The sequence below is a fragment of the Choloepus didactylus genome, chromosome 2 (assembly GCF_015220235.1).
Source record: "Choloepus didactylus isolate mChoDid1 chromosome 2, mChoDid1.pri, whole genome shotgun sequence".
Classification (NCBI taxonomy): domain Eukaryota; kingdom Metazoa; phylum Chordata; class Mammalia; order Pilosa; family Megalonychidae; genus Choloepus; species Choloepus didactylus.
Window position 1 is genome coordinate 83,906,202 of NC_051308.1, and position 16,336 is coordinate 83,922,537.

A 16,336-nucleotide genomic window follows, 5' to 3' on the forward strand; every position below is an offset into this window, starting at 1 on the left:
ATGATTTTCTGTAAAGGTTATTAAAATAATCCTCTTTCCAACTACATATCTGTATGATGCCAGGGTTTTCTTCATATACTTTAACCAAAACAACATTATCTCAAACAGAAGCAGGTATTAAAATCCAGTTGTCTTCTACTAAGCCAGAGATTAAAGTGATTTGCAAAAATGCAAAACAATGCCACTCATCTGTTTTTCATAAAAATGTTACGTATATTAACACAGAAGGGATCTTTATTTTTAATATTTTGGTTTTAATTTCTATATGATTAATATCAATAAATTAAAGCTCTCTTGAGTCCTCAATTTTAAAGAGTCCTAAGACCAAAATGTTTGCAAACTGTTGACTCAGAGTGAGACAAACGGAAAATACACTAAAAAGAACAGATGCCTACCGCATTTCAATCATCATGTCTTCGAGTAACTCTGACGAATCCCTGCTATAGACTCGGATGTAGAATTGACTCGGAGAGATAATATACTCCACAAAGACCCCCACAAGGGTACTGGTATCTAATGGTGGAAGTCTGCATAATTTCTTGTCCTGTACAGCATCTGGTGGGATATCATGATTTTCCATTGCCAGGTTGAGCTGTGATTTATTTATTCCTACTTGCTACAAGTTAAAAAAAAAAAAAAAATCGAAGAAAGTACTATAAACCTTTGGATGACATTTCAAACCCTATGACAATATTTCTCAAAGCATATTTCATGAATCATCCTTATCAGAATCACCTGGGGAGCTGTAAAAATGCAGATTCTTGGGCTCTAGCTCTGACTTATTGTATCAGAATACTTGGGAATGAGGCCCACAATTATTCACTTAAAAAAAAAAATTCTCCAGGCAAGTCTTACCTCTTTTAAACAATGATAATTACTGCCTTGTAACATTAGGTAAACAGTTAAAAAGTATGTTACTCAATTGTTTAATACAAAATTGAAAACATGATACTTGAAATATTCAGGCTGAAGGAAGATGGTTCTTATCTACCCACATTAGCGACAATCAAAGGTAACATTAAGTAATGGATTAAATTTCAGACTATACTTCCAATATGAAACAGTGTTTCTCAGAGGATTGTGGCAAAGTGGCAGAGTAGGGAGCTCTAAGACTCAATCCTTCTACCAGAACAACTTTTGAACAGGCAGGAACTGTGTGAAGCAACTATTTTGAAACTCTGGGGACCAGAAGAATACTGTTCAGCATCCAAGGAAGAGCAGGAGAAGAGGCTGATAAATGACAGTGAAGAACAGTAAACTGCTCCTTCTACATCGTGGATATCAGCACCTATTCCCACTCTCACGGCTAGCTCGCTGGTGACAGAAAGGAACATAAAAGCCCTCTTTCCCAAGACCAGGGCGGGCATGGCCAATCACTGATCATCGCTTTCGATTACTGAATCCAGACTGGTGGAGGCCCATCTCTGAGGGCAGCCATGGATTCAACCCATCCTGGACAAAGGTAGTGGCAGCCAGTGTTTCAACTGGCCTGGATGGGGGGAGGCAGTGGAGACTTAAGGACCCTGCGCTTCCTCATGGCTGGGGTGGGGGTGGGGACAGTTAGTTGAAGGGCTGCATTTACTGGACAGGCTTTTGGGAAGCTTGGTGCTTTTCCTGACTTCCTCCTCAAGGCACTGTGGAGCCAGGCTGTGCCCACACCTTGTGGTTTCTTGGCCCTATTTCAGATGGGAAAGACTGATTTGAGAAACTCCTCTCTGGCATGCCCCTCTTCCCAGAATTTGCCCTCCAGGGAGAAGCAGCTTGAGACAAGGAAAGGAGCATAAGAAACTATAGAGATGGACAGCTTGGGGCAAAGGCTTGCTGGCTTCAAACACACAGGAGAGGGAGGTCTGTCCCTGGGAAACAGAGGGAACAACCAAATTCCTGTAAATAAGGGAACTCCAAAACAACTAACAAGCAAAAGCCCAGGACAAGACAGAGGCCCAGAAAGACAGGAAAACCCTGCACACTGCAGTCACCTTGGGCAGACATTCCTGATAGGAGGGATGACTCAAGAAAATCGCTGTCTTATCACCAGGTGGTTACAAAATCAAGAAACAGACATCTCAGGGAATAAATCCTGAGTTTATATTAAAATAAAATATTAAATTTTAAGATAAATTTTAAAATGTATAGTGTGCAACAAAAGAATAAATCATAAAGAAACAAGAAATGATGGCCCATCCACAGGAAGAGGATAAAAACCCAGAAAACACCAACAAAGAATATCAGAATGTGGACACAGTGAACAAAGCCTTTAAAAGAAGGATTTTAAAAATGCTCAAGGAGATGAAGGAAAATATAGAGAAAGAACTAAAAGACATCGAGAAAATAATGAATGAACAATATGAGAGTCTAAGAGATAGAAATTTTAAAAAGGAACCAAGCAGAACTACTGGACTTGAAGGCCACAATAACTGAAACAAAAAATGCCCAGGAGGGATTGAAAAGCAGATTGGATCCGTCAGAAGAAAGAATCAGTGAACCTGAAGACGAGGCACTTAAAATGAGTCAGGCTGAGGAACAGAAAGAAGAAAGAAATATTAGAAGTGAAAATAGCCTAAGATAGCTATGGGACAACATCAAGCATACCAACATAAGTATTATGGGAATCTCAGAAGGAGAAGAAAGAAAGAAGGGGGCAGAAGGAATAGTCAAAGAAATAATGATAGAGAACTCCCCAAACTCAGCAAAAGACATGAATATGTATATCCAAGAAGCTCAGAGAACAACAAACAGGATAAACATGAAAAATACACCATGTCAAATACTGATTACACTAGCAAATGCAAAGGACAAAGAGAGAGTTCTGAGAGTAGCAAGAGAAAAGAAATGTGTTACAAATAAGGGAGTCTCAATTAGACTGAGTGCCAGTTTCTCAAGCAGTGGGTTGAAATACTTAAAGTGCTGAAAGAAAACAACTGCCAACCAAGAATTTTATATCCAATGAGACTCTCTTGAAAAAATGAGGGAGAGATCAAGACATTCCCAGACAAACAAAAGCTGAGGGAGTTCATCACCAACAGACCTTCCCTACAAGCAATGCTAAAGGGAGTTCTTCAGACTGAAAGGAAAGGGCACTAGATAGTGGCAAAAAGGTCAGTGATAAAGGTAATCATTTGGGTAATTATAAATGCCAGTATTATTTGCAGTGTTCCTTGGTATTTAACTCCACTTCTTCCTACAGGTGCTAAACTTCAAATGCATAAAAAGTAATGATAAATACATGTTTTTGGATATACAGTGTAAAGATATAAGTGGTAACAAGTACAAAAAAATGGTGGGGGCAAAAAGAGGTACAGGAAAAGTATGTGTGCATGCTATTGAAGTTAATTTGGTATCAAACCAAATATGACTGTGATATTTTAGGATATTAAATTTTAACTCCATGGTAACCACACACACACACACACACAAAAAAAAAAAAACAGATGAAAAATATATCCAGATAGAGGGCGGGGAATAGGGAGGTGTAGAATTTAGTTAGGCCCCTAGAGCAACTAGTAAATACCAGGAACAACTGTTGGGGAGACATCCATGACCAGACACTCATCGTACATCAGTCTGGAATGGGTGGAATGGCTGAGATCGCAGCACAGAACTGTAAGTAAAGCTCCCCAAACTGCAGAGCTGGTGCCCCTCCCCAAAAGCAAGGCAGGCTGAGTTGGAACACTTCCCTGTGGGAAAAAGAAGTGATATCTGTCGGGAGCAAGGGAAGGTAGCTCAACCAAGCTCCAATCACAGTTTTAATTCACAAATTTGGACTACTGAATACAAGCTATGAGCACAGATAAACCCGGAGCAAGCATGAAAGGAATCGTGTGAGGTCCCTCCCTGCAGAGAGGAGGCAGGGCTGACAGAAAAAAAAAAATACATAAATAAAAAGCAGAGGCATTTGGAGCGGGATGAGCTCAGAATACTGGAAAAGGGCTGTGTCCCAAGAAAAGCGGCACACAGAAATGGGTACTAACTCCAGCTGACCGGCGAAACTGGGGGGCTGGGAGCTGGCTCTGAGAAGGGGATTCCTGTCTTTTTTCTTTTTTATTCTCTCATTCTAAGTAGCTCATTAGAGAGCCCCAGACATTTACAATTGTGAGCACTGACCCAGAAAAGGGTGGAGTTAAGATGGTTAAAGAGAAGGGAAAAAGTCAAGTGAAGAAGATACTTCCCTAAAGGGCTTATCTTCCCTAAGAAAAGGGGGGCTGGGCCCAGCTCAAGTGGCTGCCCTTCCTCAGAACATTCAGACCCCAGGGCATGGGGAAAAAGAAAAAAAAAACAAAACAAAACAGAAACAGCTTCAGCTTGGATTCTGATTTACCCTCAGCCCCTGGCTGGAACAGGGTCTGCTGAGAATTAAAGGCACCACACCTCTTTACGCTGCTGGGGTGCTGTGGGCTGACAAGCACCACCAGCTTGGCAGGAAAGGAAAGCACAGAATCTAGAGGCCTCATAGGAAAGTCTGACAACCTGCTGGGTCTCATCCTCAGGGAAACTTGATAATGATTACATCCTCCTCCTGGGACTTGGGACCCTCTGGTCTGGGAAAATCTGACTGGGGTAATCAAGGGAACCAGATGCCTAGACAACAAAAAATTACAAATCAAACTAGGAAAAATGAAGATATGGCCCTTTAAAGGAACAAATTTATACTTCAAATGAGATGCAGGACTTGAAACAACTAATTAAAGATCTTCAAATAAATATGCTAAATCAAATCAATGAACTGAAGGAAAATGTGGCAAAAGAGATGAAGGATATAAAAAGACACTGGGTGACCATAAAGAAGAATTTGTAAGCTTGAAAAAAACAAATGGCAGAACTTATGGGAATGAAAGGCACAAAAGAAGAGATGAAAAACACAATGGAGACAAACAACAACATATTTGAAGAGGCAGAAGAAAGGATTCAGGAACTAGAGGACAGGATGTCAGAAATCCTACAAACAAAAGAATAGATAGGGAAAAGAATGGAAAAATGTTAGTAGGGTCTCAGGGAATTGAAGGGCAACATGAAGTGCATTAATATATGTCATGGTTTTTGCAGAAGGAGAAGAGAAGTGAGTAGTGATAGAAAGAACAATGAGGAAACAATCACTGAAAATTTCCCATATCTTATGAAAGAAAGAAAATGATAGATCCAAGAAGAGCAGCATACCCTAAAGAGAACAGATCCAAATAAATTTATTCCAAGACACTTAATAATCAGATTATCAAATGTCAAAGATAAAAAAGAATTCTGAAAGCAGCAAAAGAAAAGTAACCCACTATATACAAGGGAAGCTTGATAAGACTATATGCAGATTTCTCATTAGAAACCATGGAGGTAAGAAGGCAGTGGTATGATATATCTAAGATACTGAAAGAGAAAAATTACCAACGAAGAATTGTATATCCAGCAAAATGGTCCTTCAAAACTGTACTTCAAAACTGAGGGTGATTTTAAAATATTTTCACACAAACAGACACTGAGAGAGTTTGTAAAAAAGATACCTGGTCTATAAGAAATATTAAAGGAAGCAGTACAGGCAGATAGGAAAAGACAGGAGAGAGAGATTTGGAAAAGAGTATAGAAATGAAGACTATCAGTAAGGGTAAAAAGAGAGGGAGAGGAAAATAAAAATAAAAGTAAAATATGACATACAAAATCCAAAAGACAAAACGGTAGACAGTAGACATTATGTTGAGTGAAATTAGCTAGAAACAAAAGAACAAATACTGTATGGTCTCACTAATATGAACTAACATTGATGAGTGAAAGTGAGAGTTAAAGATGAGAACATAGGTTATCAGGAAATAGAAAGAAGTTAGAGACCAGGGACTTGATACTGAAGGAGTACAGAAGGTTCAACAGAATTGTGTAGATCAGAAATGGACAGCACATTACTGTGTGATGGTAGCACAATATTGTAAGTACTTTTAACAATGATGACTGTGAGTATGGTTGAAAAGAGGAAGGTTAGGGGCATGTATGACACCAAAAGAAAACACAGAAGATAAAGACTGGGATTTTATAACTTAGTGAAACCTAGAGTGGCCAATGATGGTGATTAAATGTACAAATATAAGAATATTTTTACATGAAGGAGAATAAATGAATATCAACATTGCAAGGTGTTGAAAACTGGATGGTATAGGGGAGAAAATATAATCAATGCAAACTAGAGTCTATAGTTAACAGTAGCATTGTAAGATGCTTCCATTAATTATAACAATGGCAATATCCTAAAGCTAAATGTCTATAAGGGAGAGGATATAAGGGAATGGCATGGGAATTCTGGGTGTCGTTATTGTCTGACCTTTTATTGTATTTTACTTTTATTTTCCTTCTTTTCTTGTTTTTGCCTTCATTTTTTCCCTCTTCCTCTTTCTTTGTGGAAGAAATGGAAATATCCTTATATAGACTGTGGTGGTGAATGCATAACTATGTGATTATACCAGAAATCGCTGATTGTTTACTTAGGATGGATTGTATGGTGTATGAATAAAACTGTTTAAAAAATAAACAGAGGGAAACAAGTGCTGGAGAAAATGTGGAGAGAGGGGTGTACCTATTTCCTGTTGGTGGGGAAATAGAATGGTGCAGCCCACCTGGAATGCACTGTGGTGGTTCCACAGAAAACTAAGAATGGGGTTGTCATATGGTCCTGCAACCCCGTTATTGGGTATATACCTGGAAGAACTGAGAGCAGGGACCCGAATGGACATTTGCACACCAGTGTTTATGGTGGCAGTATTCATGAAGTTCAGTGGATGGAGGTGGCCTAAGGGTACATTGACTGATAAACGGAATGGTGAAATGTGGTGTATACATACAATGGAATATTGAGTGATGGCAAGAAGAATGAAGTTGTAAGGTATGCAACTAGGTGAATGGACCTTGAAGACAGTATGTTGAGTAAATAAGCTAGAATCAAAACAACAAACCTAATAAGGCCTCACTAATATGGACTAACTATAATGTGCAAACTCTGAGAATTGAATCTGAGAGCATAGGTTATCAGGGGAAGACTTATTGTAAAGATGCCTAGATTGTAAGCTCTTACAGTACTCACATCCATTCATGAGGTCTAACGGTCACTTCTAAACTCTGAGATGCTGAGCTGTTTGCATATAACCTAGTCAGTCCCTGTAACTTTGGGTATTTGTGTGAAACCTGAGACTCACAGGCAGAGTTCAGCAGCTATGAATGTCAGCATTACCCCATAAAGCAATTCTTAAAAAAGCTGAAAAACAGATCAGACTTCAATTAGAGATAAGAATGAAATGGACTTGGTTGGGACTAAGGCAAATAGGACTAAAGGGTAAATACTGACTGTGTTTTAAAACTGTAACTTCTGTGTGAGACCAAAGGAAGAGATGTTTATTTGGTGCAAATCTATATTTTCTGTAGCACACTATATAATTTAACTTGTATGGTCAGTTTATTCAAACACCATAATTACATGGAACCCTGAATAGGTGGTGAGATCTGTTTGGTTTGTACAGGTTAGTGTGAACCCTGATATATCCCAGAGTAATTTGGGCAGAGAATAAAAAGTATTTGCAAAGCCCCTTTGAGGGACTGGGGAAAAATCTGGAAATATTAAACTTCGCCACCTGGGGAATTCCTGATATTCTTGTAAGCATTGGGGACTACCAGTTTAGGAGGCTGAGCCCTTGATCTTGGGGCTTGCCCTGATAAAGCTTATTTCTACAGAGGAAAGGCTAAGTTTATTTGTAATTGTGCCTGAGAGTCACCCCCAGAGAACATCTTTTGTTGCTCGGATGTGGCCTCTCTCTCTAAGCCAAACCTGCAGGTAAACTCACTGCCCTCCACCCTATGTGGGACATGACTCCCAGGGGTGTAAATTTCTTTGGCAACGTGGGACATAACTCCCAAGGGTGAGCCTAGACCCAGCATCGTAGGATTGAGAAAACTTCTGGACCAAAAGGGGGAAGAGAAATGAAACAAAATAAAGTTGCAGTGGCTGAGATATTTCAAATGGAGCCGAGAGGTCATTCTGGAGGTTATTCTTATGCATTATGTAGATATCACTTTTTCATTTTTAGTGTATTAGAATAGCTAGATGGAAATACTTGAAACGGTTGAACTGCAACCCAGTATCCTTGATTCTGGAAGACAATCATGTAAGTATATTGCTTACATGGTGTGACCATTACATTGTGAAAACCTTGTGGCTCACACTCCCTTTATCCAGTGTATGTACAGATGAGTAGAAGAATGGGGACAAAAAGTAAATGAATAATGGGGGGGAGGAGGGGTATGAGATGTTTTTGGTGGTTTTTTTTTTACTCCTATTTTAATTTTTGTTCTTATTTTTATTTTTGGAGTAATGAAAATGTTCAAAAATTGATTGTGGAAATGAATGCACAATACATGATGATACTGTGATCAACTGTATACTTCGGATGATTGTATAGTATGTGAATATATCTCAATAAAATTGCATTAAATATGTGAATATATCTCCAGATAGAAATGAGAAGGCACTCAATATGGTACAACCCCAAAATCAAATAAATATAAAAGTAGGTAGTAACAGAAGAATTGAGGAACTGAAACTGAGAAGTTAGCATTTAAGTGATGATCATAATTACTGAATCATTATATAGATATTTCTTTTTACTTTCTGGTATATTTAGAATAGACAGAGGGAAATACCTGAAATCTCTGAAAGGTAATCCAGCTGCCTTCGTGTCTGATAATGATTGTATAGCCTTTATCTTGTACCCTCGTGATTGTAAAAACCTCGTGACTGACCTTTACTTGTACCATTTAATGCAGTTTTTTGACTTTTTAGTCTTATGATCACTAAAGACAGCCCCTAATGTTTATTAATAAAGGGCTCTGGGTCAACCCAGAACTAACACACCCCAATTCCAAAGTTATCTTGATAACCAAAACTGGATCTAACCAAAATGGGCCCTCCTGATATATGCCGTAGCTTAGACTATGCTCTAAGTGACCTACACCTCATTATAATACTAAACATCACACCCATCATCATATTCAGGCCACTGTTTTCTTACATATGACTAAGCATGTAATCAATCTGTGCATGTTCGATAATTAGAACACCTCCAATTACATGGTCTGGAGCCACTGTAATCATTATCCTAAACCCTGCCCATCTTTTAATACTATAACACTATCCAAATTACTGCCATTTGGGGAGACAGATTTTTAGGGTGATAGGCCTACTGCTCTCCTGCTCCATGCCTAGCAATAAACTCTCTCTCTTTGAAACCCTGGTGTCTCAGGAATTGGTTATTTGCATGCATCACGCAGAGAATCTACCGTCTTTGTCCATAACAGGACAAAAAAAGGTACAACACTTAAAAAAGCTAAATAGCAAAATAGCAGAAGAAAGTTCTGCATTATTAATAGTGACTTTTAAATGTAAATGAGTCAAACTCTCCAGTCAAAAGTCAGAGATTGGCAGAATCAATAAAATAGCATGACCCAACTGTATTTTCTCTAAGAGACTCAATTTATATTCAAAGATATAATAGGTTGAAAGTGATAATGATGGAAAAAATATACCATGCAAGTAGAAACCAAAAGAGAACTGGGGTAGGTATACCAATACCAGATAAAATAGACTTTAAGTAAAAACAGTTACGAGGGACATATGGGAAAAGAGACAATTCAACAAGAAGACGTAACAATTATAAATATACAAGCACTAACAGCAGAGTCCCAAAACATATGAGCAAATAGTGACAGATTTGAAGGGAGTAATTGACGGTTCCATATTAATGGTAGGAGAAGTTAATACTCCACTTTCAATAATGGATAGACATCTTGTCAGAAGATCAATGAGGAAATACAAGACTTCAAGAAAACTCTAAACCAACTAGAACTAAAAGAGATACATAGAACACTTTACGAACAACAGAATATGCATTCTTTCTCTATCCTCCAGGACAGACCATATGTCAGGTCACACAGCAAGTCCCAATAAATTAAAAAAGTACTGAAATCATACAATGCATATTCTCCAACTACAATGGAATGAAGCTAGAAATCAATAAAAGAGGGAGAAATGGAGAATTCACTAACATATGGATATTAAACAATGGGATAAACAGGAAATCAGAAACAAAAGTAAGAAATATCTTGAGGGAAATGGAAATGAAAATATACACATGAAAACTTATGAGATGAAGCGAAGGCAGTGATGAGAGGGAAATTCAAAGGTCTAAATGCTTACACTAAAAAATAAGACTTCAAATCAGAGACCTAACCTCAGAACTGGAAGAACTAGAAAAAGAAAAGCAAACTAAATTCACAGCACACAGAAAGAAGGAAGTAACAAAGATTACAGTGGAGTTAAATAAAAGAGAAAACAAAAAACAATAGACAGAATCAACAAAACCAAATGTTGGTTCTTGGAAAAGATCAGTAAAATTGACAAATCTTTAGTGAGACTGACAATGAAAATAAAGAGAAAGGATATAAATAAAGAAAACTAGAAATGAAAAGGCACATTACTACTGACCCTGCTGAAAATAAAAAGGGCTATAAGAGTATACTATAAGCAACTGTATGCCAATAAATTAGATAACCTAGATGAAATGGAAAAAGTCTTAGAATCATGCAAGTTACCTACATTGACTCAGGAAGAAACAGAAGATCTCAACAAACTAATTACTAGTAAGGAGATTGGATCAGTAATCAAAAACCTCCAAAAAAGAAAAGCACAGGACCAGATGGCTTCACAGGGGACTTTTACCAAACATTCCAAGAAGATTTAATGCCAATTCTTCTCAAACTCTTCCAAAAAACTGAAGAGGAGGGTACAATTGGTTCTATGAGACCAACATCCCCCTCATATCAAAGCCTGATAAAGATACTACAAGAAAAGAAAACTACAGACCAATATGTCTTATGAATATAGATGTGAAAATCCTTAACAATGTTCTAGGCAAATAGAATCCAACAGCATATTAAAAGAATTATATACCATGATCAAGTGAAATTTATCCCTAGTAATGCAAGGTTGGTTCAACATAAGAAAATCAATTAATATAATGCACCATATTAACTCAATGAAGGAAAAATATCACATGGTCATCTCAACTGATGCAGAAAAAGCATTTGACAAAATCCAGCATCTTAGACACTAGGAATAGAAGGAAACTTCCTCATCATGGTAAAGGGCATATATGAAAAGATCACAGCTTACATCCTCCTCAATGGTAAAAGACTGAAAGCTTTCCCTCTAAGATCAGGAAGAAGACAAGAATGCCCACTGTCATCACAATTATTCAACATTGTATTGGAAGCCAGAGCAAATAGGCAAGAAAAAGAAATAAAAGGCATCAAATTAGAAAGGAAGAAGTAAAACTTTCCCTATTTGCAGATGACATGATCCTATACATAGAAAATCCTGAAAAATCCACAGCAAAGCTCCCAGAGCTCTTATATGAATTCAGCAAAGTAGTAGGGTACAATATCAACTGCCAAAAATCAGTAGTGTTTCTATAAATAAACAATGAAGAACCAGAAGAAAAAAATCAAGAAAAATATTGCATTCATAATAGCAACTATAAGAATCAAATATCTAGGAATAAATCCAAACAAGGCTATAAAGGACTTGTACTCAGAGAACTATGAAATGCTGCTAAAAGAAATCAAAGAAGAACTAAATAAATGGAAGGAGAATCTGTGTCATGAATTGGAAGAGTAAATATCGTTAAGATGTCAATCCTACCCAAAGCAATTTATAGATTCAAAGCAATCCCAATAAAAATTCCAACAACCTTCTCTGCAGAAAAGGAAAAGCCAATCATCAAATTTATATGAATAAGTAAGGGACCCCCAATAGTTAAAACCATCCTGAAAAAGAATGAAGTTGGAGGACTTCCTGATCTTACAACTTAATTACAAAGCCAGAATAATCAAAAGAGCACAGTATTGGCACAAGAGACAGACATATATTCCAATGGAATCAAACTGAGAGCACAGAAATCAACCCTCACATTTATGACCAACAGATTTTTGACAAGAGGGCAAAGACTCCTCAATTGGGAAAGAATAGTATCTTCAACAAATGGTACTGGGAATACTGGATCCCCATGTGCAAGAAAAAGGAGGACCTTACCTCACACCTTACATAAAAATCAACTCAAAATGGATCAAAGACCTAAATATAAGAGCCAGAACTAACAAACTCCTAGAAGAAAATGTTGGGAAGCATCCTCAGGACCTTTTGTTAGGCAATGATTTCCTAGGTTTTATACCCCAAGCAAAAGCAACAAAAGAAAAAAAATAGATAAATGGGACCCCATCAAAATTAAAAATTTTTGTGCCACAAAGGACATTATTATGAGGGTCAAATGACAACCTACACAATGGGAGAAAATATTTGGAAAACACATATATCTGATAAAGGTTTAATATCCAGCATATATAAAGAAATCCTTCAACTTAACAACAAAAAGACAATCCAATTAAAAAAATGGGCAAAAGACCTGAATAGACATCTCTCTAAAGAAGATACACAAATGGCCAGAAAGCACATGAAAAGATGCACTTTATTAGCTATCAGGGAAAAGCAAATCAAATCCACAATGTGATACCATTTTACACCCATTAGAATGACTACTATTAAAAACAATAGAAAATAACAAGTGTTGGAAAGGCTGCAGAGAAATAGGAACACTCATTCATTGCTGATGGCTATGTAAAATGGCACAGCTGCTGTGGAAGACATTTTGGCGGTCCCTCAGAAAGCTAAGTATAGAACCACCATATCATCTGGCAATCCCACTATCAAGTACAAACCTAAGTAATTGAAAACATGGATTTGAACAGATATTTGCACACCAATGTTCACAGTGGCATTATTCACAATTGCTAAAAGATGGAAGCAACCCAAGTATCCTTCACCCAATGAATGGATAAATAAATTCTGGTATACACATACAATGGAATATTATTCAGTTGTAAAAAGGAACGAACTCCTGATACATGCAACACCATGGATGAACCTTGAAGACATCATGTTGAGCGAAATCAGACAGACACAAAAGGACAAATAATGTATGATCTTACTGATTTGAAATAATTAGAATAAGCAAACTCACAGAGTCAGACTCTAGAATAAAGTTTACCAGGGGACAGGATAGGGAATGGTAAGTTAATGCTTAAAATGTACAACACTCCTATTCCGAATGATGGAAATATTTTGGTAATGGATAGTGTTGATGGTAGCACACCATTGTGAATATAATTAACAGCAGTGAAATATATATCTGAATGTGATTAAAAGGGAAAATGTTAGTTGTATATATGATAATGGAATAAAAATTTGTTTAAATCCATGGAAGTACACTACACAAAAGGTAAACCCTAACTTAAGTCATGGACTATAGTTAATAGTACATTTACAAAAAGGTGCTATCATCAATTGTAAGAAATCCACACTAATGCATGTGTCAATGATAGGGTGGTATATGGGAATCCTGTGTTATGCATGGTTGTTCTACAACTTATCTAATAAACGAGTTTGGCAAACACTCTCATTCTAAAATATATTGTTTTCCTCTAGTCCTTCATGATGTCCTTCTGAAAATACAGAAGGTTTCCAAACAATTTTTTTTTCTCCATGGAAGAAGCCAGGTACAGAGGGTAGAAGGGAAGAAGAGTAAGCAATTTATTCCTTAAGACAACAGAGTAAGTAACTGAAGATGAGAACACAAGAGAGAGCAATGTGTGGAAATATAATGAAAGAGAAAAAAAATAAAAGCACCCTACCATTGAGGATCATAAAAAAGAGTTAACGGGCTGCAGTTGTTGAGCCATACAGCCAAAAAACAGAGCCCCTCAATTCTTCCATGTAAAGCCCTCTGGGGTCTTCAAACCCACACTTCAAAACACACTGATACAGAATCACCAATGTCATCAAAAGAGAATTGTCCCCTCATCCTTGGAGGATTACTTGTACTTGTGAGAAAGGATTTAGAAGCAGTGATGCCTCAATAAGAATGAGTATACTCAGTTCTAGACTTTGGTTTCCAAATACTATTGTGTTGGAAAGCAAGAAAGGCTCACAAACTGATGGGGACATGTTTAAAGATACAAGAGCCCACTTGAAGGATTCCCACTGGCAAAATGTGGAACAATTTGAAGCATAAAAACAATAATGATAACACATTGAATGAAAAAAAAAATTTGTAAGTCCATAATGATACTAAAAAAAATAATAACAAAAAACAATGCACACACAAACAAAAATTCCATCCCAAAACAAAGAGGAGAAAAGAGGAAGGGGGAAAATGTAAACCTCTTCTTTTCAGTTGGCAATTAAAATGTAGAAAGAATGATAAAATTAGAAAATCACTAATTTGTACGAAGAATTGATTCAGGCAGGGATCAGCATTGAGTGATGAAACCATTGAATATTAAAACCATTGAATGAATAAGATGTTCACTGGTCTCAAGAGGACTATTCTAAATTAATGGCGACTAAAGAGACATGGGAACCAAATGCAATGCTTGCAACTTGATTGGGTCTTGGATATAAATTTGGGGGACAATTGGAAAAATCTGAATATGGACTATCAGATACTATGGAGTCACAGTAGCTTTCTTAGATGATATACTATTAAAAAAAGAAAAAATGTTGGAATGGATTTTGTCATTGTGACACCTGATTTAAAAAAACATTGAAAGTCTGTAGTTAGTCCCAAAGAACCAGTTTACAAAATAAGGCAGAGCTTTTATGTGATTATCTTTCAAATGTCCGGTTGTGGTTTATATATGTGGACGTCCACTTTGCATGTACATATGTAGGGATAAGTATGTTTTGCTTGATGATTGTTTTCCCTTGCTGTTGTGCCATGATCAAGGCTAGTAAAATAATATTACATGTAGTGGGAATAAAAAATGCTGTTTAATAAAATTTTCCATTTTGTTCTAAAAAAAAAAAGAGAGAGAGAATTGTCAAAACTTTAAAATCATCTGAAAATTTAAAAATAAGACTTGAGGGAAAGCTAGTTATATAAAAGACTGAAAACCAGAAGAAATGCTGCACTAGGTGTTTTAAGACCAAAGATCTGGTCTTTTCCAACAAGAGAAACAAGACTAGTAGACTAGAAATAAGACTTTTCTAAAAAGAATTTGGATTTAAAGAAATGTTCATTCAGTTGCTTTTCATAATGCTGAATCTCCAGTGCACAAAGTCTGTAAATATCACTCACCAGCTGTAAAGGCTTTACCACCAGATTAGGCTTCTTGAAAACCTTCTGTTCTGGCTCTTTACGATTTTTCAAAGGACTATCCCACGTAGTCTTGAAAGCAGCAGTACACCGTGAATTTCTAGGGGGACTGGAGACACAAGCTTTGGCTTCTATTTTCTTATCTGGTTGAACTATACAGGAATTCTGGACTGATGAAACAGCTCCATCTGCAATGTGAATAGAGCAGTCTATGTATATTTGTTAAAATAATTTGCATAATTGTTATTAACCCTTTTACGTGCCAGGTACTAGGTCAGGCCCTGGGGAGACACCAATAAATGAAAAATACAGACCTTTCACTGCAGAGAGATTTAAGGGGAGTTCCAGTTGGGAATAAATATTAAACAAATTATTCACGTGTATGTGTGAGTGTGTTTGGGGGAAGAGGCAGTTGTGGTGTGGTTAAGACTTCTTAAACTTTGGTGCAAGGCTTTATTTTTCAACATCCTGATTTGAATTTACCTTTTGTTCAAATTAAGAAGTGAGTATTTGGTGTTGCTTTAAGACAGTATATTTCTTATATTAACATATAATATACGTAACTACTTAATATATTATAGTATAATGCCTACATTCTTAAAAAATTCCCAAATCAAATCACATATTTTGTTAAACTCACATGTGTATAATGACTACAAAAGCTTGGCACATTAACACAGACTACAGATAGATGTAAAATCATAGTGGCTCCCAAAGAAATAACTAGTAAGTGCACAAAGATACAGGTACAAGAATATTTATCACTGTATTTTTTATAATAGTGAAACATGGAAACAATATAAATTTCCAATGATAGGAGACTGGTTAAATGAATTGTAAGACAGCCACATAATAGAATTCAATATAGTTAAAAAGGATGAAATAAATGTGTATATACTAATACCGAAAAACATTCACAATTATTAAGTATAAAAATCAAGGACTTACACAATATTTACATAATACTGTTTTGTGTTAAAAAAAATTACATATATGAGCAATAACTATATTATATAAAAGAGGTCCAGAAGATGCATGCTAAAACTATTAACACCAGTTACCTCTGTATTGCTGGACTTTTAAAACAAGCATGTACTGCTTTTGTAATTAAA

At 36.6% G+C, this 16,336-nt stretch overlaps 1 protein-coding gene across 4 annotated transcripts in view; it reads right to left on the bottom strand.

Moving 5' to 3' along the window:
- The window catches only part of TDRD5 (tudor domain containing 5), a 122,524-nt gene that overhangs the window by 49,034 nt on the left and 57,154 nt on the right, over window positions 1–16,336 (bottom strand). For all 4 annotated transcript variants that reach the window (XM_037812807.1, XM_037812803.1, XM_037812799.1 and 1 more), the window contains 2 exons: window positions 15,207–15,412; window positions 396–616 (listed from right to left, as the gene is read on the bottom strand). In XM_037812807.1, the coding sequence (XP_037668735.1) occupies window positions 396–616; window positions 15,207–15,412 (427 nt within the window). The remainder of the gene's footprint in view (window positions 1–395; window positions 617–15,206; window positions 15,413–16,336) is intronic.